The sequence below is a fragment of the Microtus pennsylvanicus genome, chromosome 18 (assembly GCF_037038515.1).
Source record: "Microtus pennsylvanicus isolate mMicPen1 chromosome 18, mMicPen1.hap1, whole genome shotgun sequence".
Classification (NCBI taxonomy): domain Eukaryota; kingdom Metazoa; phylum Chordata; class Mammalia; order Rodentia; family Cricetidae; genus Microtus; species Microtus pennsylvanicus.
In genome coordinates, this window is record NC_134596.1 from 40,925,885 (window position 1) to 40,947,102 (window position 21,218).

Here is a 21,218-nt window from a genome sequence, read left to right on the forward strand (position 1 = left end):
AAGAGGTGTCCTGTCCCTGTCCACCACTGTAGGCCAGAAGAGTCACTAGCTGACCATGAGTTGGAGACAGGCCCTACTACAGCCAGGCCAGAGTCTCCGGATGAATGGAGTTAATGACAACCTGATACGGGTTGAGGTTGCCGGGAATGTGGTCCCTTCAGAGCAGATGGTGTGGGGGGAGCAGGAGTTGGAGAGAACAAGGACCCCCAAATGCCCTGAAGATGAAGATGAAATCAGTCCAGCCACAGTTGGAGGAATACTGCCCCCCCCCCTCTCTCTCTGTCCACACACACTCTCCCTTGGTGCCAGGCCACCCACGCACCTTCCAGTCCTTTCCACAACATCTTACTAATGGTGGCTCTAAAAGAACGTTGAATTATTCCAGGAGATCCCTTCAGCTGCAGAAGAGAAAGTCCCCTAGGGATAAGCCAGTTCCTAGAACAGATGAGTCTCACCACCAATTGGAGGTGCATCCGCGTATGCAGATTTTCCGGCTTTTGCTCCCTCTTTCCTACGGATTTTAACACTGCAGCAGGTGAGGCCAAATCTGTAAATGAATCTATTTCCTTTATTCAGTTCCTGATTCCTGGTTGGTTGTTTGGGAAACCATGAGCTGGACCTGGGATACTGGGCACCACTTTGCATGTAGGTCCCTCTATCTGCCCGTGAGCTCTCAGATAAGGGATGTGTTTGGCACTGGGAGGATACTGATTGGGCGTGGAGGGATAACCAAGTGCCCTAGACTGGACTGCACGGGGCCTGCTGTGAGCCCCGGACTGAACCACCCCCAGACCCCCAGGCAGGGGTGCCATACCTCTGGCCAACTAGCCTCCAGGGCCCTAGCTTCTGAACCTGTGGTAACCTCAGCCGGTCAGACCAGTTGGCCCAGGTCTGACCAGGTCGGAGCCACGCCCCTCCTGGCTGAGCAGGAAATTCAGGTTTCCAGCTAGCGTAGAGTCAGGAACCCAGCCAGGAGCGAGATGGACAGCAGAGCTGGGCAGCCATGCACGCAACTGCACCCTCAGGGGACACTGCCAGTCCTTATCCTTCCTCCTGTCCACTCCCGATCTAAGGTCACAGAGAGTGGCCGCTGCAGGAACTTTGCCTGGACACAACAGGAAAGTCACAGGACACGGTGCCCCCTCTGCAACTGCCCCTTCTCCCTCCCCCATCTCCTTCAGCAATCCAGCCAGGGGCCTTCCCTGGCGCTCTGAGAAGACTAGGGAAAGGTACCCAAAAGGCTCAGTTTTAGGCAGAGCAGAGGTCTTCCTAAGGCAGGCCAAGTGGTCAGCACTCGGAGAAGATCACCTTTCCAAAACGAGGTGAGATCCTGGGCAGTGGGCACACCAGGCTGTCTCAAGGAATGCTAGGGTCTCAAAACTAGAAAACGTTCCCAGGGCTCCTACCAACCCCCATGCTAATCTAGAACCCCCAAGATAATGAATGCCCAGACATAGGGAAGGCAGAGAGCTGGCTGGAGGCCAGACAGTTGTAGCCCTCAGCCTGAGAACCAGAAGTGGCTTCTGCCCACATCCTGACTCCCCAGAAACCCCCATCGCCTCCCCCTCCTCTTTCCAGCAGTAAGGAAGGCGGAAGAGGCTCCCTCAGTGGCAAAGAACACAACAGAGGCCCGCAGGGGAGTAGAAAGATGAATGCCAAAGAGGGCAGGCCTGGTGCCCCCTGCAGGGTGAATGGCAGGAAACTGGCCAGCTCTGGCTCCCCACCAAGGGGCTGACCAGAAGGATGAGGGTAGCTGGCTGCTGCCTCCAGCACCTCAACTTCCAGAAACCATACTCGGCCAGAATTATTCTCCCCACTTAAAGAGGGGGACACTCTACTCAAAGCCACATCCCACTTCAAGAAGAGACCTCAGGCTGGAGTCAAGCCTGGCTTGCTCAAAAAGCAGGCTCCTTCATAATATTGGGGGGGCGGAGCGGGAGAAGCCTTAGAGGAAGGGAGGCTGGTTGACTGGTGGTAAGTTGGGACAGGAAGGCTGGACTCAGAGGCTAGGAAGCATGAAGGCTGTTGCCTGAAGGCCTGGGACGTTGGGAAGTTCCAGACCGGGAGGGTAAGGGATGGAGATACTGAGTGGCTCGGCCTCAGAGGCTGTCTAAGGAGAATCTCCACAAACAGAGAAGTCACCATAACGACCAACTGAGAGAGAGGTTTCTAGAGTGGAATCAGAACGGGCTGTAGGGAAAATGCATCAGGCCCAGGACCCAGGAAATAGGACCATGCAGAAGCGCAGCTGCCTCAGGCCAGAGGCCAAGAGGCTGGACATTAACAGTCAGGAGCTGGCAACCCACCCCAACCCAGGCTGCTCCACTTCCCCTCCCCAGTTAAGTCCAGGTCTTAACTGTGGCATCATGCCCATGGGAACACACTCTGCCTACTGGGCTCAGGCCTGACCAAAACCGGAGCCCGGCGACTGCCTCGTCGCCCCTGCTCTGCCGCCAGCCATGTGTGCCATGACCCTTCCAGGGTAGGCAATGTGTTCTTCGTCTTCAGCGGGAGCTGGAAAGGCATCTGGACAGGTGCCAAGGAAGGAGGAGGAAGGAGGAGATAGGATTCCTGAACCCAGGGGAAAGGGCCTTGAGAGGGCAGTGACTCCATCAGGTCACACCCAGTCACCAGCCTGCCCTGCGCAGCCTTGGGCCTCTTGAAGCCCATTCCAGACTGTGGTCCACAGTCTTAGGAAGAGGGTCAGGGCAAGGACAGTGTGCCTTGAGGGTGGTGGCAGGAGGCTCAGGTGTCCACCCTTTCTCCTGGGAACCAGGATCTCACAAAGGCCCTTTTAAAACCAGCTCCTATCCCACACCTTGCCGAAGCAGACATGGGGTAATAGAGCCAAAATCCTGTCACTAGATCGGAGAAGAAAGCCAGGGTCAGAAGCTCCCCCAAAGTCCCAAGGTCTGAGGCCAAAGAACGCAGGGTCCATCTGGTGTCAGGGAAGGGCCCGAGCGAGACCCCTGAATGTGTGGTCCCTTCTCTCAGCCTCAGTTCCCTTGCCCGACAAGAGCCCCAGTTCACAGCGATGCCCCAGGCTGGTTGTTGGGAGGGACGTGAATGTGGAATTTCATTTTTCTCCAAATGTCCAAGGAACAGAGAGACCGGAGGTACAAATCTGACTATTGTTTGCTTCTGAGCGTAGAGACGTGCGTGGCTCTATACTCGCTCAGAACTAACACACCAGGCCCAGGAGGTGGGGGTGCTTCCCTCCTGTGCCCCAGGTCCTACCTGCTTTGTTATTGCCAGAGGGGGCCTGATACCCCAACGTAATAGTCTCTGTGTGACTGTACTTTCCCCCCAGCCTGACCCTGCAGCCGAGGCACCTTCTCTGAGAACAGGCATGGGGGAGGCCATGACAACCTGCCCAAGTGACATGGAAAAGGCTAGTTTCCCACACTAACGTCCCTTTTCAGTGACTGTCTCTCTGACACCAGGTGAAGCCTGGATTGGGTCCTCAAGCACTCTCCCTTCACGGAGACCCCAGGAGCCCCACTCAGCAGAACTCCTATGCCCACCTCACACAAAAAAACCCAGAACCAAAAGTCATGGCCCAGGGCCAACTATTTCTGCTAAGCATACAACTCATGGGCCCTAGACCAGGCTGGGAGCTGGCAAGGCCACCAACACTCAGGGTACAGGTCCCTACATTGGTCACCTGCTGCCTATCCTTATAGCTTCATGAGAGTGAATGCTTCTACTTGTACAGGAAGTGACTTGAAAATCAGCAAAGCAAACCTGCCCTTCAATCTTACTGCACACGGAGCCCATCCACGGCACGTCGCATACACCCCACATGGCCATGGGAAGGGAGGCCGAGACCTGCAGTCCTTGGTCCCTCAGTGCACTATGCCTTAGAGGGCCTGACCAGGCAGGAGGCTGCCGGTGGGATGGGGGACCCATTCTCCCTGGGGGGGGAAACTAACCTTAGGCCGCTTCCACCTGACTGCGGGCCCTGGGGTACTCTTATAGTAGAGTGAGTCGTCAGTGGCCGGGAAGTGGGGGTCCTCAAAGAGCACCTTCCTGCGCAGACAGGCCCGCTTCAGTGCTGAGTAGTTCTGGTCCTCATAGGCTTTTACGCAGGAGAACATGGTGACCACGACCACAAGAGGAGGCGGCACCTGGAAGACAGGGGGGCAAGAAGACCATCAAACATGGACAGCCCCCGCTGAGCTCCAACCACTGGATGTACCCCCCTCCCAGAAGCATCTTAATAGCACAGGCAGGAAAGGTGGTAGGGAGAGGGGCAGAGGTCTGCCCAAGCTCATGCAGCCAGTACCTGTTATCGGGCAAAGAGGCAACAGGTACGGACTACCTGCCTCAGCTATTAAGAGTCTTTCCTTCCTGGTGTCTGGAAGGTGATACTAAGCCCTCAGGCCACCAGTGCCCGGTGTCCAGGGCTGGCCAGGCCACACCCACCTCACACTCCCAGTCCTGTTTAGCCAGCCCTAAATGAACAATGACCAAGTTTAAGGGACACACCCTGTATCAGGATGGTCAGAGAAGGCCCGGAGAGCAGGGGTTGTACCCGGAACCAGTAGGGCTTGACCCATCGGGAGTTTTGACAGAGGTCTGATCTCTCACACTCCTTCTTCAACCTCTCCAAATCTACACATTCTGGGGCTCACGTAGAAGACCACACATTCTGTGGTCTTCACTGAGGTTCAGGCTGACCGTGAGGGAAACTGAGGCAGAATTCATAGAATGGTTTCTGAGCAAAGTTTGATAGCAGGACAGACGTAGGCACTGATTCTGGCCAAACTACTCATCTGTTGGGCAATAACCGTAGAAAAGTTGCTCAGCTTCTCCGAGCCCCTATCCTTCATCGCCAAGGTAGGAACGAGGTTCCTGTTCTCTGGAACCCACCATGGGCAAGCCACTAAGTGAGAGGCTTGCTGTGTCCAGTGTTGAGAGCAATGGCGGGCACCCTGCTGCCATTTTCAGAATGAGGGCTGAGGCCCTGTGAGGTAAGGGACCTTATTCATGTCCCCATGGAGACAGTGGATTGGAACCCAGGTCCTCAGGTTGAGGTGAACACCTTGGCCTCAGGAAAGAGTACTAGGCAATGGCTCCCCATACAATTCCCAACTGAGCTGCGGCCCAAAGGAAGGGAAGGTGGAGGATTCTCCAGGGAGGGGAAGAGATGGGAAGGAAAAGATGACCGGGTCTTCGTTTGCAGTCACTCATCCACCCAGGGTTGCAGGGTAGCCTCAAGCCAACCATTTAATTTCCCTGGCCTCTCCTCCGCCCAGGGAGGTCAATCTCCTCAGGCCCTAGGCCTCCCTCCGCCCTGGAGGCCTGGGAAAAGAGAAAGGAGAGACTGGAAAACCTCAGGGCCCTTAGGCACGAAGCAGGTTCATCAGCCCTGCAGGCTTCAGCAGCAGGGGCTCAGGAAGCAATTTAAGTCACAAAAATTAGATCAGGGAGCTGGGAAATCAGCTCTTGGATTCCAGTATTTTGGAGCCCAGAGGGCCGGGAGAGCGGGAGCAAGCAGGCTGAGATCACACAGCCAGGACGGCAAATGAAACTTCTGGCCACTCGCCAGGCCACAGAGGGCTCAACACTACAGGGAGGACCTGCTCTCTCAGGAAGAAAAGATGGGGTAGCCAGAAGAAACTGGGTGAGGAGGAGTTGGGTGGGTAGGAAGGAGGGCATGGATGGACAGGAGCAGGCCACCAGGGCTCGACCGTGCCTACCCCAGTCATCCCCCTCATCCCTGACAGGCAGGCTGACCCTGGCCTACTTCTGGAGTTGTTCCGGGGACCTGGCCTCTAACCCTTCAGCCCCTGCACGCCAATCAAAAGGTTGCTGCCACATAGTACCCCATGGGGTCAGAGTCTCAAGGGGTCACAGACCGTAGCCTTTCCCATCTCCAGGCACCATCTCGGAAAGCAAAACATAAACAGGAAGACGCAGACTGACCCGCCAGCCTCTCTCCCCAGGGTTGTGCTCCAGGCGTGACCACTTATGGCTGTGTCTGAGCTGACAAGACCCTGTGTCACGTTAAGGACAGGCTGGAATTCCCAGCCATCTGATGTCTACCCACGTCCCTTTCCCTGACAATCTCACCCTTGCATCCTCTACCCTGGAGCCCAACATTCTGGTGTCAGGCCTTTCTCGCAGGTCTTCAAGCTGTGGGCTAAGGCTTTCCCCTCTCCTACACAATCCAGCCCTTGCCTTGGCCATTGGGAGCCCCCAGGAGCCCAGCACCAGTTACATTGTATCCGTTTGGATACTCGCGGCTCATTTTCCCAGTTCCCCCTCTGAGCACAGGGCTCTGAGCACAGGGCTTACAAAGTACCTCTGCATCTCCACTACGCACAGTGAGACACTGGGATTCAGTAACCACAGAACCATCCCAACAAATGTTGAGGGTGGCAGGAACTCCATCCCAGCTACAAAGAGCAAGCTCAGGAGAGGCAGGACCAGGGTCGCAGAGGTGGCTCAGTGGTTAAGAGCACTGACTGCCCTTGTAGAGGATGGAGTTTCGGTTTCCAGCGCCCACACGGCAGCTCATAACTGTTAACAGGGGATTCAGACTCCTCTTGTTGCCTCCATGGGCACCAGGCATGCCCGTGATACCCAAACATACATGCAGTTAGCTGGAACCACCCACCTCTGCCTGCTGGACCAAGCATCCGCTTGCCTCCTGACCTTCCTGATGGCTGTGTGCCAGTGAGGGCCCACACCCCACTGGCCAGGCTGAGTTGACTGTGGCCCTGCCCTTCAGCCACTGTGACTAAGCCCAGACTATAGGGCCCCAGGGATGGACTAGGCTGGAGGCCGGCAGAGGCCACACAGCCTATAGGGTCTTTGTCAGGAGTGGGAGCCTCTGGAAGGAGAAATAACAGAGCCAGGACAATCAGAGAACAGGCTGAGGCTAAGCCCAACAGCACACAAAGGCCAAGAACAACCAAGGCCATCAACAGAGGCCCAGTTAGGGGAGCCACACCCAGGTCAGGCAGCCAACCCTAAAGTCCTGGTCACCGAGACACTGCCAGGGTAGACAAACAGATCGGTGGAACGGAACAGAAGTGAAGTGTCTACTCAGTCCATGGGTGTAAGGACACCTGCTTTATGACTTGGAGCACACAGGGAAGAACCATTGTTCCGATGAATGGTTCCACTTGCTCTCCACATGGGGACGAGAATCTTGACCCTACCTCATACTACACACAGAACCAATCCCCAGAAAACGGCAGGGGAACTCCAGCCATGGGGCTGCCCGCAACCAGCAACACCTGTAGCCAGAGAATTGGCTCAGTGGTTAAGAGCCCTTGGCGCTCTCTCACAAGACTCAGATTGGGTTCCCAGCACCCACCAGGTAGCTCACAACCATCTGTAACTCCGGTTCCGGGGGATCCAATTCCTTCTTCTAGCCTCCAAAGGCAGTAGGCACGTGTGTGTATGTGTGTGTGATACACACACATACACGCAGACAAAACACCCATACACATAAAATAAAATAACAATAAAACTAAAATCAGCAATAACAAAAAAACCCCAAACAAACAAAAACAACACACTAAAAAACAGCACACTATAAAAGAAAGAGTCACTCCAAACACCCAGAAAAGAGAAGGAAAAGTGCTGGACTTCACCCATCAGCAAGGAGGCGCAAACTTAAATCATAGCAAGACACCATCCCATCCTACCAGCAGGGCTAGAACAAGGACACACCACAACATGGTAGCTCACACACGACCCGATAGCTCACATACAACCCGATAACTCACACACGACCAGATAACTCCCACACAACCAGATAGCTCACACACGACCTGATAACTCACACATGACCTGACAGCTTACACATGACCCGACAGCTCACATGCGACCCAAGAGCTCACACGTGACCCAATAGTTCACACACGACCCAACAGCTCACACATGACCCGACAGCTCACACGCGACCCAAGAGCTCACACGTGACCCAATAGTTCACACACGACCCGACAGCTCACACGCGACCCGACAGCTCACACGCGACCCAAGCACAGGCTGGGTGCGAGGCTCGGCAGCACAGTGATGGACTAGCACAGGTGAAGCCTGTCATTGTCAGAAACCAAACAAGGAAAGCACAAGAGGAGCTCTGACACCCAGCAGGGTGGACAACCACACAGTGACTCTGCAGAGCTGCTTTGTCCCCCTGAGTACGAGCAACACATATTCCATCATCTAGTTAGTTCACCGAGACATGGAGGCTGTCCCACAGAAACACAAGAATGTTTGCACAGATTTCTGTTGAAGGCTTTTCAAAAAAGACCTTCAACTCCTGACCCCCTTCCTCCTACTGCCCAAGTGCGGGAATCCCAGACATGTCAAACTCCGTTAAAATCTAGTATGTGGAATATTAGAAACTACTCAAGGACCGTCTGTAAAGGACTGTGTGAGAGGGCTTTGTTGTTGTCTGTTAGAATAATAGAAAATGAACTCCCGGTTATACACAGCCCCACAGATGGAGCTCATGGGCATAGCATTAAACAACAGGGCTTCCTACATGACTTCATTAGATCAATTTAAAAAGCAGAACCAGATCACCCTGATACCAAAGTCAGAACGGAAAGTTACAGGGGAGCTGGAGAGAAGGTGCACAGGACAAGGGCACCTTCTGCTCTCTCGAGGACCTGAGTTCTGTTCCCAGGACCCACATGGGGGTTCACATCACCTACAACTTCAGCTCCAGGGATCTGATGCCCTCTTCTGGTCCCTTCATGCATTGCACTAGGGTGCACACACCCACAGACATACACATACATAAAAAAGAAAAAGTCACAGACCAGAGGTTCCTAAGGAACGCAAGCACAGAAAACCTGGAGTTCTGCTGGGAGGTGGGGGTGCACGCCTTTAATCCTAGAACTTGGGAGGGAGAGGCAGGCATTGCTCTGTGAATCTGAGCCCAGCCTGGTCTACAAGAGAGAGTCCCAGATGGGCCAGGGCTACACAAAGAAACTTTGTCTTGAAAAGAAAAGAAAATAAAAGGAAAGGAAAGAAAAGAAAAACCTGGAGTCAGGAGCATAGGGGACACACCGCACAATTCTCTTGTCAGAAGTGAGAACACTCAGCATCCTTTAGTGATAAATCCCCAACAAATCAGATACAACAGTAATGTTCAAAACTAAATAATAAAATAAGGAACATAAAAAGAGGTGGGTAACAGTAGAACTCAGCTGTGTTTCTGTGCTAACAACAAACTACCCAAAAATAAAACTGAGAGAATCCCATCCCATCCCATCCATAGCAGCTACAGAAAGAAAACAAAGTAAAATACTTAGGAATAAATGTGAAGCCAGGCGGTGGTGGTGCACGCCTTTAATCCCAGCACTTGGGAGGCAGAGGCAGGCGGATCTCTATGAGTTCAAGGCCAGCCTGGTCTACAAGAGCTAGTTCCAGGACAGGCTCCAAAAACTACAGAGAAACCCTGTCTCAAAAAACCAAAAAAAAAAAAAAAAAAGAATAAGTGTGAACAGGGAGGTGAAAACCCTTCACACAAAACTGTAAAACATCGAGAAAGATGAAGGAAGACACAAATAAATGGCAAGATACTCCACGCTAAGCACTGAAAGAAATAATGTCAAAGCAGATACTGTCCTACAATCCCATTCAGCATAATTCTGAAGATGCTCCTCACAGAAAGAGAAACCCTAAAACTCATAGGGAACCACAAAAGATCCTTGAATAGCTTAAGCAATTTTGAGCAAAAAAGACAAAGTTAGAGATGTCAAATTGTTGGTAGAAAAAAAATACTACAGGGGCCAGGAACACAGTTAGTGAGTAAAGTGCTGGTCTAGCCTGCGCAATACCCTGGGCCCTGCCCTTAGCACCACATAAACCCAGTGTGTTGGTCCATGCCTATAATCCCAGCTCTCAGGACAGAGGCAGGAGGATCAGGAATTAAAGGTCATCCTTGCCTACCCAGAAAATGAAGCAAATGTGCTACACAGGATTGTATTGCAATAAATGAATAAATAAATAAACAAATATTCCCCACTCCTGGAATTAAGGTGGTGTGAGGTACATGCCTGTGATCTCAGCACAAAGGAGATAGAGGCAGCAGGACTAGAAGTTTAGGGCTAGCCTTAGCTACATGAGATTAAGTCCAAATGTGTGTGTGTATGTGTGTGTGTTGTCTTAGTTAGGGTTTCCATTGCTATGACAAAACACCATGACCAAAACCAAGTTGGGGAGGAAAGGGTTTATTTGGCTTACGCTCCCACATTGCTGTTCATCACTGAACAGTCAGGATAGAAAAGACTGCAGGAAACCTGGAGGCGGGAACTGTTACAGAGGCCGTGGTGGAGTGCTGCTAACTGGCTTGCTCGCAATGGCTTCCTCGGCCTGCTTTCTTATAGAACCCCAGACCACCAGCTCAGGGACGGCCCCACCCACAGTGTACTGGGCCCTCCCACATCAATCACTAAGAAAGTGCCCTATAGTCAGATCTTACAGAGGCATTGACTCCAGCTTGTGTTGGATTACACACAAACACACACATACACACATGACCATCCAAACAGCATGGCACTGGGGCGTGAGACGATTATATACATGTTTACAGTTCTTTGACTTTCAGCAAAGGTTCCACATCACCCCTGGGAAAAGGGTCTAGACTCCAGTCAAGGGGGTGAGAACAGGGGAAACCCATATGCAACAGAATTAATTATACCCTAACTTCACATACGCAAAACCCAGCTCAAACACAAATACCAGAAACTGTCAAACTGTCAGAGGCAATGGGAAACCCCATGACTTTAGCCTGGGCACTTATTTTTCAGCTATGAACCCATAAGTACAGGAAACAAAGGCAAATGTAGACAAACAGCCTGACATCAAACTAGAAAGCTTCCACACGCAGGAAGTGGTCCACGGAGCGCAGAGCGCCCACAGAACCAAAGCCCACTTCAGATAAGAGACTAATTCTCTAACACAATAAGGAACTCGGGCAGCTCTGTGGCCACAGGGCAGAAGCTCGGCTGGAAAACAGGCAAATGACCTAAAGAGGTGTTTCTCAGAAAAAGAAACATGAACAGTCATCGGGGACGCGACAGCGGTTCAGCATCAGTAGCCACGAGGAAATAGAAAATCAAAACAAAAAGACGTGCTCTCTCACACCTGGGAGAGTCCACGAGAAATGAGACAAAGCGGGTGACATGTGCAGCCTCCGCGGACAGCAGCAAACACGTATGCACCTAGAGTCCTAGCATGGGGCGGTCAAGGCAGGAAGACCGTGGGTTCTGGGCAAACCTCAGCTCTCCTAGCATCAGGGAGGTCAAGGCAGGAAGACTGTGGGTTCTGGGCAAGCCTCGGCTATACTAGCATTAGGTGGTCAAGGCAGGAAGACCGTGGGTTCTGGGCAAGCCTCGGCTATACTAGCATTAGGGAGGTCAAGGCAGGAAGACCGTGGGTTCTGGGCAAGCCTCGGCTATACTAGCATTAGGTGGTCAAGGCAGGAAGACCGTGGGTTCTGGGCAAGCCTCGGCTATACTAGCATTAGGGAGGTCAAGGCAGGAAGACCGTGGGTTCTGGGCAAGCCTCGGCTATACTAGCATTAGGTGGTCAAGGCAGGAAGACCGTGGGTTCTGGGCAAGCCTTGGCTATCCTAGCATGGGAAGTCAAGGCAGGAAGACTGTGGGTTCTGGGCAAGCCTCGGCTATACTAGCATTAGGTGGTCAAGGCAGGAAGACCATGGGTTCTGGGCAAGCCTTGGCTATCCTAGCATCAGGGAGGTCAAGGCAGGAAGACTGTGGGTTCTAGGCTAGCTTCGGCTCTCCTAGCATGGGGCGGTCAAGGCAGGAAGACTGTGGGTTCTAGGCTAGCTTCGGCTCTCCTAGCATTGGGGAGGTCAAGGCAGGAAGACTGTGGGTTCTGGCAAAGCCTCAGCTATATACTAAAGCCCTGTCACACTCACAAAACAATCTAAAATAGAACTAGCCTCAGCCAGCAATACCACTCCTGGGTCCGTATCCTGAGGAAATGAAGTCAGAATGCTGAAGAGATGGCCGCAGGCCATGGTCACTACAGCTGAATTCACCACAGATATGGGAACAACCTGAATGTCAGCAGCAGACGAATGGAACTGTGGACTAGGGAGTGGGGTGCTGCTCTGTTGGCACGGTGCCCACTTAGTGTGGCTCCCAGGGGTGTGAGAAGTGGGCACGGTGCTGTGTAGCCTGCAATCTCAACACTAGGAAATTAGAGGCAGGAGGATCAGGAGTTTAAGGCCAGACTCTACTACATAGGAAATTCAAGACTAGCCTGGGCTACATAAGGTCTTGTCTGAAAAAGCCCAAACATGGGCCAGTGAGATAGCTCAGGGTGAAGAGCCTTGCTGTACAGCCTGACAGCCTCAGTTCAACAGCCAGAACCCACATAAAGGAAGGGAGGAAAGGAGGGAGAGAGGGAGAGAGGGAGGGAGGGAGGGAGGGAGGGAGGGAGGGAGGGAGGGAGGGAGGGAGGGAAGGAGGGAGGGAGGGAGAGAGAACTGACTTCACAGTAGTCCTCTGGCCTCCACATGCCTGCTGGGACATGACCCCCCACTCCCACACACTAATAATAACAAAACAATATTAATGAATTTTTAAAAAGCAGCTGTAACTCACCTCTAATGACGACTGTGTCAATCAGCTTTCTGTGACTGTGATAAACACCAGAGATAACCGACTCCCAGAGAGACAAGGGTGACATGACTCAGCTTGTGGTTCCAGCAAGCCATGGGCGAACCCATTACATTCCGGCCTCCAGCGTGGGGCTGGAGGCAACGCTGGGGACCTCGAGGTGAGTCAGAACCTCACAACCCATAGTGGCTGGGAGTGAAAGCAGGAGGAAGAAATAGGGGCTCCACAGGGCTCCTCAATGGTTAACAGCACCTCGCTGGGGGGTTGGGGGTACAGTTCAGACCCAAACTATGGCACTATTTTTGCTCTCCAGTCGGGTATACTCAGAACTGCTAACACTCCAGGCAGTACAGGTAAAGAGGAGCCCAGGGTGGCAGAAAGACTGTAGTCAGTGCTCTGGGCACACGCGGGGCGGGGGAGGGCACTAGCACACACTGTGGTCAGTGCTCCCAGGAGCAGGGAAGGTTGCAGGGTAGGGGGAATGCTGGTTACTCTTTCGCATGAAGCATGGTGGTACGTGTCTCCGTGTTAGGGTGTGGGACTAGCATGTGTGAGGATTCCATCCCTAGCAGCGTGAGCGGAGGCTTTAATTATATTCTATATCCCTCCAAAGCTGCAGCCCGGGCCTCCAGCTCGCTCTCAATCTCTCTCTCTCTCTCTCTCTCTCTCTCTCTCTCTCTCTCTCTCTCTCTCTCTCTCTTCTCTCTGCAGACGAAGGAAGGCAGATGGATGGGGAAAGCTGGACTCAGGCCACCCAGGGTTCCAGGCTCCCAGCTTCTGGCTGAAGAGGCTTCTGGCTGTGCAGCTGAGGCAGCCAGGCCCAAATGAGTCACCCGGCCAACGCCAGGCAGGCTGGCACCCACACTGGGAAATCCTGTCTTTCTCCTTCCCTTCCCCTTATCATTTCTGTTGGTGTCCAATCTCCCCTCCACAGTGAGCTTCTGACGCACCAACAGCCAGGAGGTATCCCTGTTCCCCTGCCACCAAGGCCACACAGGGCAGAGTCAGGCGTATGGATCACAGAGTCTGAGCTGGCCCTAAGGGATGGAGGTCGGGGAACTTGGACACCTCCACATACATGCAGAGAGAGAAACCAGTTCTCTCTTGGCTCTGTCTGTGTGGCCTGAGTCATAGGCCTGACCCCACAGCAGTTCCTCGTTTGGGACTTAGGTCCTGCTGAAGGTGGTATAAACACGCAGGAGCTGGGAGGCCTCTGGAACCAGAAGGCTGCTGGGATGGCGTGGGGTTGGGGGAAGAGTCCTTCAGTCCCTGGGTTCCTGCGGGCCGATGGCAGTGACAGGAAGAAGCTGAAAATGTGTCCAAGAACCCGAAGAGGCTTCCTGCATGGGCTTTGCGTTGGCGACTAACTTGCCACAGTTTGAGTTCTCACAGACTCACTTTCGCAGGAAAGCCCTCAGCCTGGGCAGCAAAGGGCAGGGGTCCTTCCACACCCTCATGGCCCAGCACCACATGCTGTAGAGTTGACACTGAGACGGGAATGGGACGGGGGGGGGGGGGGGTGCGGCAGAAGCAGCCTGTATTCCCAGCAGGTGGGGCGGGGACAGGATGCTCAGGCCCAGGACACAGGTGCCACTCACTCCCCGACAGGAGAGACAATCTAATAAAAGGAGGCTTGATCTCGTCATGCGACCCCAGGCAAGCTTCTGCCCTCTCTGGATTACAGGTTCTTACCAAGGATGGTGGGGTAGAGACTGCTTTGATTTCCAACCTGATAGATCTGTCACCAGGACAGTCATCTCCCCTGCTCCCCCCACCCCTGTTATTTGCATGGGCAGGCTATGACCCTAAGGCCACCTCCTTATAAAACTGAGGGTTTAAAACCCAATGAGTAATGGTACCCATTTCTCAGGTGGAGAAATTGAGGTACCCTTTCTCAACTCAAGTTCCAGCTTTAGAAACAGATTGAACTGTTTCCCCTGCCCAGAGGGCAGAGGCAGGAGCCTGTCCTATGTCAGAGCTGGGTTCTGCCCATTACCTCTTCCCCAGGGTCCCACCCCTACACCTGCCCTGTGTCTGGCCAAGGGGGAAGCAAGAGTCAGAAAAAGTTGTGCTCCAGAGGTCAGATGGTGGAGGGGGGCAGGGGGGCACCTCAGGAGTGCCAATGAGCCTGCTCTGGGAAAGAGGAGGGCTTCAGAGAGGTGGGAGGGCTCGGAGGAGGAGGATGGAGAAACCAGTTAGGGCAGGCTGGAGGACGGGGTGTGGGGGAGGGGAAGGGACGAAGGAGGAAGTAGGAGCAACCAAACCCTGAGAGTGACTTAAAAAGGGGCAGAAGGGACAAGGAGGCACACACAAGACTCAGGCTAGGAGACCCGGCCGCACTGGAGAGAAGAGACTGTCAGGGCATGGTGCTGGCTGTGGGGACGGAAAGCAGGCCCACAGGGCACAGTGCTCTGGGCTCCTTCCTGGGAGACACCGCCTCCTAGGATGGCAGACTGGGTGACATGTTGGTGACATGTCCAGGCCCTGAGCACAGCCCTGAACTGAGTGGAGTTCTTGCCCATAGCAGCCTTGGATGCCAGTGCCCCCTCTCCATGCCCAGGTGGAGACAAACTGAGCCTCTGGATATCAAGCTGGGCCTGAAATGCCCGGGGCCAGGAAGGGCCAAGCAGTTCACCTCTGGGAACCAAAGCCCAATCTGACCCCTCACCCTCAGACCTATTCCCACCCGGAGTATTCTCACCGGCCTCTGTCTTTATTTTCTTATTTATTTATTTTTCAGAGTCTCGCTACGTAGTCTGAACTACATAGCCTAGGACGGAACTGATTATATAGAGCACAGAGATCGGGCTGCCTCTGCCCTCCATTGCCCAGCCCCCACTGCCCACCCCAAGGGCTAGTTAAAGCCACCACGCCCACCTCACTTGTCTCTTAAAAGGTGCCCATGAGGGTCCAGGGACCTGCATCCTAGAGAATGGGATCCAGTCACTGGGGTGACCGCAGGGACCTGGGGATACAGACCTCTCTCCTAATGTCATGAGGTCCTGGCTTCCGTGGACTCAGGCTGGGCACTGGGGCCAGAGATAAAGTAGCCCCGGGCCTGCCTGAAAGGAAGGAAGCAGGCGGAGGACACACTCAGTCACTGAGGGTGATCTCGTGAGATATCCAGGACCTTGACTAGGGGAACCAGCTGTTGTAGGTACCAGAGAGCTGGGTGTGGGGATGGTGGGGGGGGGTCTGCAAAGACAAAACAATCAGTTTCTTCCCTGGGCTGATAATGGCTCCCAAGCTATCCATATGGGAATCCTTAAACCCTGTGGGCCCCATGTAGCACGAAAGGTTTTCAGATGGACAGGTAGAGCATCCTGGATGTGTCCTAACGGTAATAGCAAGCAAGTGAGACGCAGGGCTGGGCATGTGGCTCAGTGGCAGAGTGCCTGCCAAGTATGTACAAGGCTCTGGGGTCCTCCTCACCGTTGCCCACAATGAATGGATGGATGGATGGATGGATGGATGGATGAATGGATGAATGAATGAAGCCACATGTGGCAGCACACGCTGGTGTCCCTAACACTCTGGAGGCAGAGGCATGAGGATGAGGAGTTCAAGGTCTAGGTTATTCTGATCTACAGAAGACTTTGGCTCAAAAAACCAGGGAGGGAGCGGCCAATGAGCCATTCACCAGGTAAAGGCACTGGCTGCCCACCTCCGGTTTCGAGAGCTCATCCCCGCCACACATGAAAAGACAGATGGTGTAAAACAACCACACACACTGTCCCTCTGACCGCCACTCACCAGCCACGGCATGTGTATAGACAGACACAAACCTCATGGGCACACAGAGATAAACAACATAAAACTTAAATAAAAGCAGGAGGATAGGGAGGCCCGGGGGAGGTTTGAGGGCAGAAGAGGAAAATGAAAACAGAGAGGAGCAGAAACTGGGGTGACTCAGTCACAAGGAATGCCAGCAGCTGGAGGAGGCAAGGCCCAGACTCTCCCCTGGAGCCCCCTCTAGAAGGCTCTAGGCTGGGTGTTCGTCCCACATGGCTCACCTCTGACATCCGAGGACAGTGGAAATAAACCCACACTGTTTTAAGCCACTGACTTTCTGGCATTTTGGGTTCAGCGAAGATGAGGAAGAACATTTCTGAGGCCCAGGGGACAGGGTGAGTGAGTGATGGAGCCTAAGTGTTCCCTCCTGCTCTGAGGAGGGCGACATTACAGCTCCAACTGCCCCCCAATATACCATGAAGTTCCCTGTTACCGTTACTAGTGAGAAGTCATGGAGTCCCTACCTCAGGCTGACTGGTAGGTCACCCAGCAGGGGTCAGAGGGTACCAGAGCAGACATGAGCAGACTCTCCCACACCTGTGTACCCCTGACCACACCTGTGTACGCCTGACCACACCTGTGTAGGCCTGGCCGAGATGGGTACCCGGTGCCCATGAATAAGCCTGGTCTCTTCTGGCCACTGGCACCTTCTGTGCCTGACCACACGCTCCACAGAGACACAAGACCACAGAGTCTGTGGTGACCCTAGTCTCTCAACCAGCTGTGGGAAATCTGGGGTCTCAAGGACAATGGTCCCAGCAAATGACAACAGGACATGGTAACTCAACCCTTACTGGGCAGCAAACATTCTACAAACTCACACCTGAGCTCAAATATGGACTTCGTGAAGTTCAGGTTGGCACCCCAAAGGCGTGCGGCCCGTTTTGCCTTTAGTGAGCAAGGAAAGACGGGGTCTAAGGCTGAAAGGAAGCTAGCAGTTCCGCCAGCTCTGAGGCAACCCCAGGGTGGCACCACAACCCAGAGACCACGCTACAGAGGTGGGGGCCTTGAAGGCCAAGCCTGGGGACCTTAGGGAACTGTAAGAAAGCAAGAAACGACAGGGCAGAGAGGCTGTCTGGAGGACCTGGGTAGTTGGAAGGGGCCCCACAGGCACTGAGAGATAAGGCAGAGGAAGGCTCAGTGGACAGGACTTAGCTACAGATAGCCAGCCGGTGGCTGCCCAACCTACAGGGCTCCTGGGGAAGGAGTGACAGGCCCGCTGTCTGTAACTGGGGACAGCTCCACGGTTCATGCCCAGGAGTCTTTGAAAGACATATGTAGGGTGCCCCTCAGCTGCTCTACCCCTGCTTCTCCCCGGGGATAAGGGGGATGTGGAGAGGCCAGAGGACTCGGCCAGTCTGACAGAGAACGGTAAGCAGGGGCCTTACGGTGATCAGCAGGTCCTCTCATTCACTAAAGTCAGGAGTGAAAAAAAAAACACTGCTGTCCGTCTCTTGCCGCAAAATGAGTCTCTCTTTCCTCAGTGAAGGGGATTCAGTTATAATGGCTGCCGACTGGCTACCGAACACCTCATAGTAAAGTGCAGAGTGACCAGAGCTAACGTCAGCAGCAGCATCCCTAAAGTCTCTGTGAAAAGGCAGCATTTAGCCTCATGAGGTGAAACTGAGCCACAGGCAAAGACAGCTCTCTGCTTTAAGGGCATGGGCAAGCAGGAAGACAAGGAGCCAGTCTCGAGGACGAAGAAGACAGGTCCTTCAGGCAAGAGGGTGGTGGAGGGTAGTCCGCTAGCACTGTGGGGCGCCAAGAAAGACCTCCTTTTGTGGGATGGGATCTCGGTGTCATCCCAAGAGCTATCGGGGAAAGCGGGGTAGGTGAACACGGCAGAGGCCTCCGAAACACCCAAAGATGTGCCACCGAAAGCCACAGGTTTCCCGCCAGCAGCGCCCAAGCCCCACCTCATTGGGCCACATCCCGGAGGCAGCCACCTGCTTCTACACAGCAGTGGGGTCTGTAAGGGTCCCCCTGGACCTCCCACTCTTGCTCCAAACAGATCCCCTCCTCTCCTGTCACACCCGGGTGAGGTGCTGAGGAGAAGAGAGAGGAAGTGGGGCCCCTCCCTGCTGGAACCTCCCCAGCAGCCTCTCCCCCAGAGTAGCAGAGCAGGCCCTTGTCAGACACACCCCCCTTCCAGACCGGCATGCAGCCTCTCATCTCTGTGTGCTTTGCTCGTGGTCCGTTTCACGGTTTCGATTATAAGACTCTTTTTTCACCTTGCTGAACTTTCCCCAGTCCCTGTATAGATGAACCTATTAGTTCCCAGGCAAGGATGGCCCCGCCTGGTATTGACTCTGCTTTATCCCCAAGAGTTAGGGTTATCTGCTGGCCCACCAGCCTCTCAAAGGGAAGAGAAGCCTCTCAGGGCGGACTCCACCCAGGCTTCAGCTCTGACCCAGCCTGGAGCAGTGGCAGCAACCGCTGGGCCTACCATACCCACGCCTGGTCTTCTTCAACTCCACCCTGGACACTAAGCCTGTAGCGAGAACCAGAAGGAATCATGGGAGGTCTCAATACCCCCTCCCTTGCCAAGGCACAGCTTCCCAGGAAGGTCTCCCCGGCTCCCTGAACACTTAGCTGCCCTCAGCACTGGCGGATTGCTCCACCCTCTGGCACAGAGAGAAGATCATAGCTTGTGCCTTAGGGACCTGGGTGCCAGTTCTGGCTGGGTCACCTTAGCCTCTAAGGCTTAGAGGGGGGCTGGCTTCCCTACCGCGCTGGGGCTCATCTGTGTGAAGTCTGGAGTTGAATCTTATCACAGGGCAGGCTAAGAGCAGAGCTGGACATGCAGCACCTGTTAACGATCTATATTGATATATACTCCACCTCTGAGCTCCCTAGGAAGAAGGCCTTTCCTACACCCCTAATCCTGAGGGGTGGGGGTGGGAAGCCAGTCTCCGCCAGACCTGTCCTGCTCCCAGTACCACACACCCAGCCCTAAAGTCAGGGAGAAGGACCCCATTCAACCTGCGGACCATGACCAAGAAGGGGCGCACGGGGTCTTTGGCCTCACGCCCTTCTCCAAGCTGTAGGATGGAGGCACTTAGAAAGGTTGGAAGGTGACTGGGGTGAGGGGGACAGAGGTGGGGACAGGAAAGGGGACTTGTAAGGAAGATTAGAAAGAGTCGAGCCCGATGCTAAGCACATACCAGCGCCTCTGCACTAGAAGCACAGCAACGGAATACCCAGGTGGAGGCAAGGGATGCCCCTCACCCAGGGCTGCTGTGGGTGGAGTGGAGGTGGGGCTGAGTCCGGGCGGATCTTCGGGGTGTGTGTAGGGGTGCTCCGCCTCCTAGGCCTGCAGGCCAGCGCTCACCTCCCAGCCCTGAATCCGCGGGATGTGCAGCCCCTATTCCGATTCGTGCTAGCACGGGTCCTCCCTGCACCTGCACACAGACACACACACACACACACACACCACACATCCAAACGCACACTAACACACGCGCTCGCACACGCCTCCCTCCGCGCAGCGCCTCCTACCTGCCGCGTAGCCGCAGCTGGAGCCGGACTCCCGGGATGCAGGTCACGGCACGGGCACCGGAGCGGAGGCTGGACCAGCCCGCGCTGCAGCCTGGGACTAGGCGGGGAGTTGCTGTCCCGGAGGCGGGCGGGCTGGGGCTGGAGCTTGGGCGCTGGAGCTTGGACCCCAGGGCTTCGTTCCGTCCCGCCCAGCCTCTAAGCCTCCGCCCATTGGAGGCAGAGGCGTGGTCCCGGGGAGGGATGTGGGGCGGGGGGGCGGGGGGGAGCCAGGACGAGCAGCTGAATGCGCATGCGAACCGGTGAGGCTGCGTCTCCAGAGGTTAGGAACTAAGAGGGTGGCCCTGGCCCCAGCACTCCCTCCTTCCCATGCCAGTGCTGTCCGCGGTAGGAGAGCATCACGGGGAGCTGGCTGCCCAGTGTGGCGTTGGCCCTGGCGGATCTGCATGCCCTACCAAGTGCTGGCAGAAGATGGTGACTGACTTGGGATATGCAATTCATACAGACTACATCAGGGCCTAGGCAGGACAGCTGGGAATGGGAGGACCCATGAGACGAACACCCCTCCCTTTCCATCTGTATCTCCACACCCATTCCCAAGATTTTGACCGGAGAAGAGGCATATAGGTCCTGGTGGGGTGCCCAGAGGGTCCCAGTCAGTTAAGGAAAGCTGGCCCCATTCTGTCCCCGGCGCTTATCTGTGCTGGATGTGACATGAAGCAGCAGGGCCCAGATTTTGGGCTCTTTCTGCATGGCCTTCTGCATGGAACACACCGAGCCTGGGTTTCTTACTCTAAAATGGGACGTGTAATGTCCATTCACACCGCGCTGTCACGTTCATGGTCTCTGTCTTGTCTCCTTAGCTGTGTGTCCTTGGGCAAGAGAACCTGCATAGAACCAGCACCCACCGGGCAGCTGTGGAGGGAGTCCTTCTGGTGGTCCCCGGGTTACTGCCATCTTGCTCAGCCTCCTCATTTTGTAAAGCATACTCTGTAAGGTGTCTGATTAGCATCCCAGACCCCTTAGAGTGTGTCTCAGAGCCCACCTCTGGCAGCTTCTACTTTCCTGAGAGGTGAGACAAGAAACCTAGAGAGACAGTCCCTCCACAGCCTGACGGAGGGACCTGTGGCTCTGATCTCTGGGGAGCAGGAGATCAAGACATGCCAGGAAGAGCCCGGCCGCCCAACAAGGTTTCTGTGGGGTGGATGATGCCTCTTTGCCCATGCGTTGGCCCCAGGACCCCTGCCAATTGGTTTTTATAAGCTTAGTCATCTAATGGTGCCATTAAAGAGCCTGAAGGGTAGGTGTTTT

At 54.5% G+C, this 21,218-nt stretch overlaps 1 protein-coding gene across 3 annotated transcripts in view; it reads right to left on the reverse strand.

Moving 5' to 3' along the window:
• Capn5 (calpain 5) overlaps window positions 1–20,167 on the reverse strand; it is a 56,521-nt gene extending 36,354 nt beyond the window's left edge. Inside the window, exons 1-2 of one of the 3 annotated variants that reach the window (XM_075952463.1) lie at window positions 19,911–20,167; window positions 3,933–4,127 (exon numbers count right to left, since the gene is read on the reverse strand). In XM_075952463.1, coding sequence (XP_075808578.1) covers window positions 3,933–4,097 — 165 coding nt within the window. In that variant the 5' untranslated portion in view covers window positions 4,098–4,127; window positions 19,911–20,167. Of the gene's footprint in view, window positions 1–3,932; window positions 4,128–4,285; window positions 4,348–12,605; window positions 12,628–19,910 lie in introns of those variants that run through there. The other 2 variants (XM_075952465.1, XM_075952464.1) reach the window with 2 other exon arrangements.
• Between the last annotated feature and the right edge of the window lie 1,051 nt (window positions 20,168–21,218).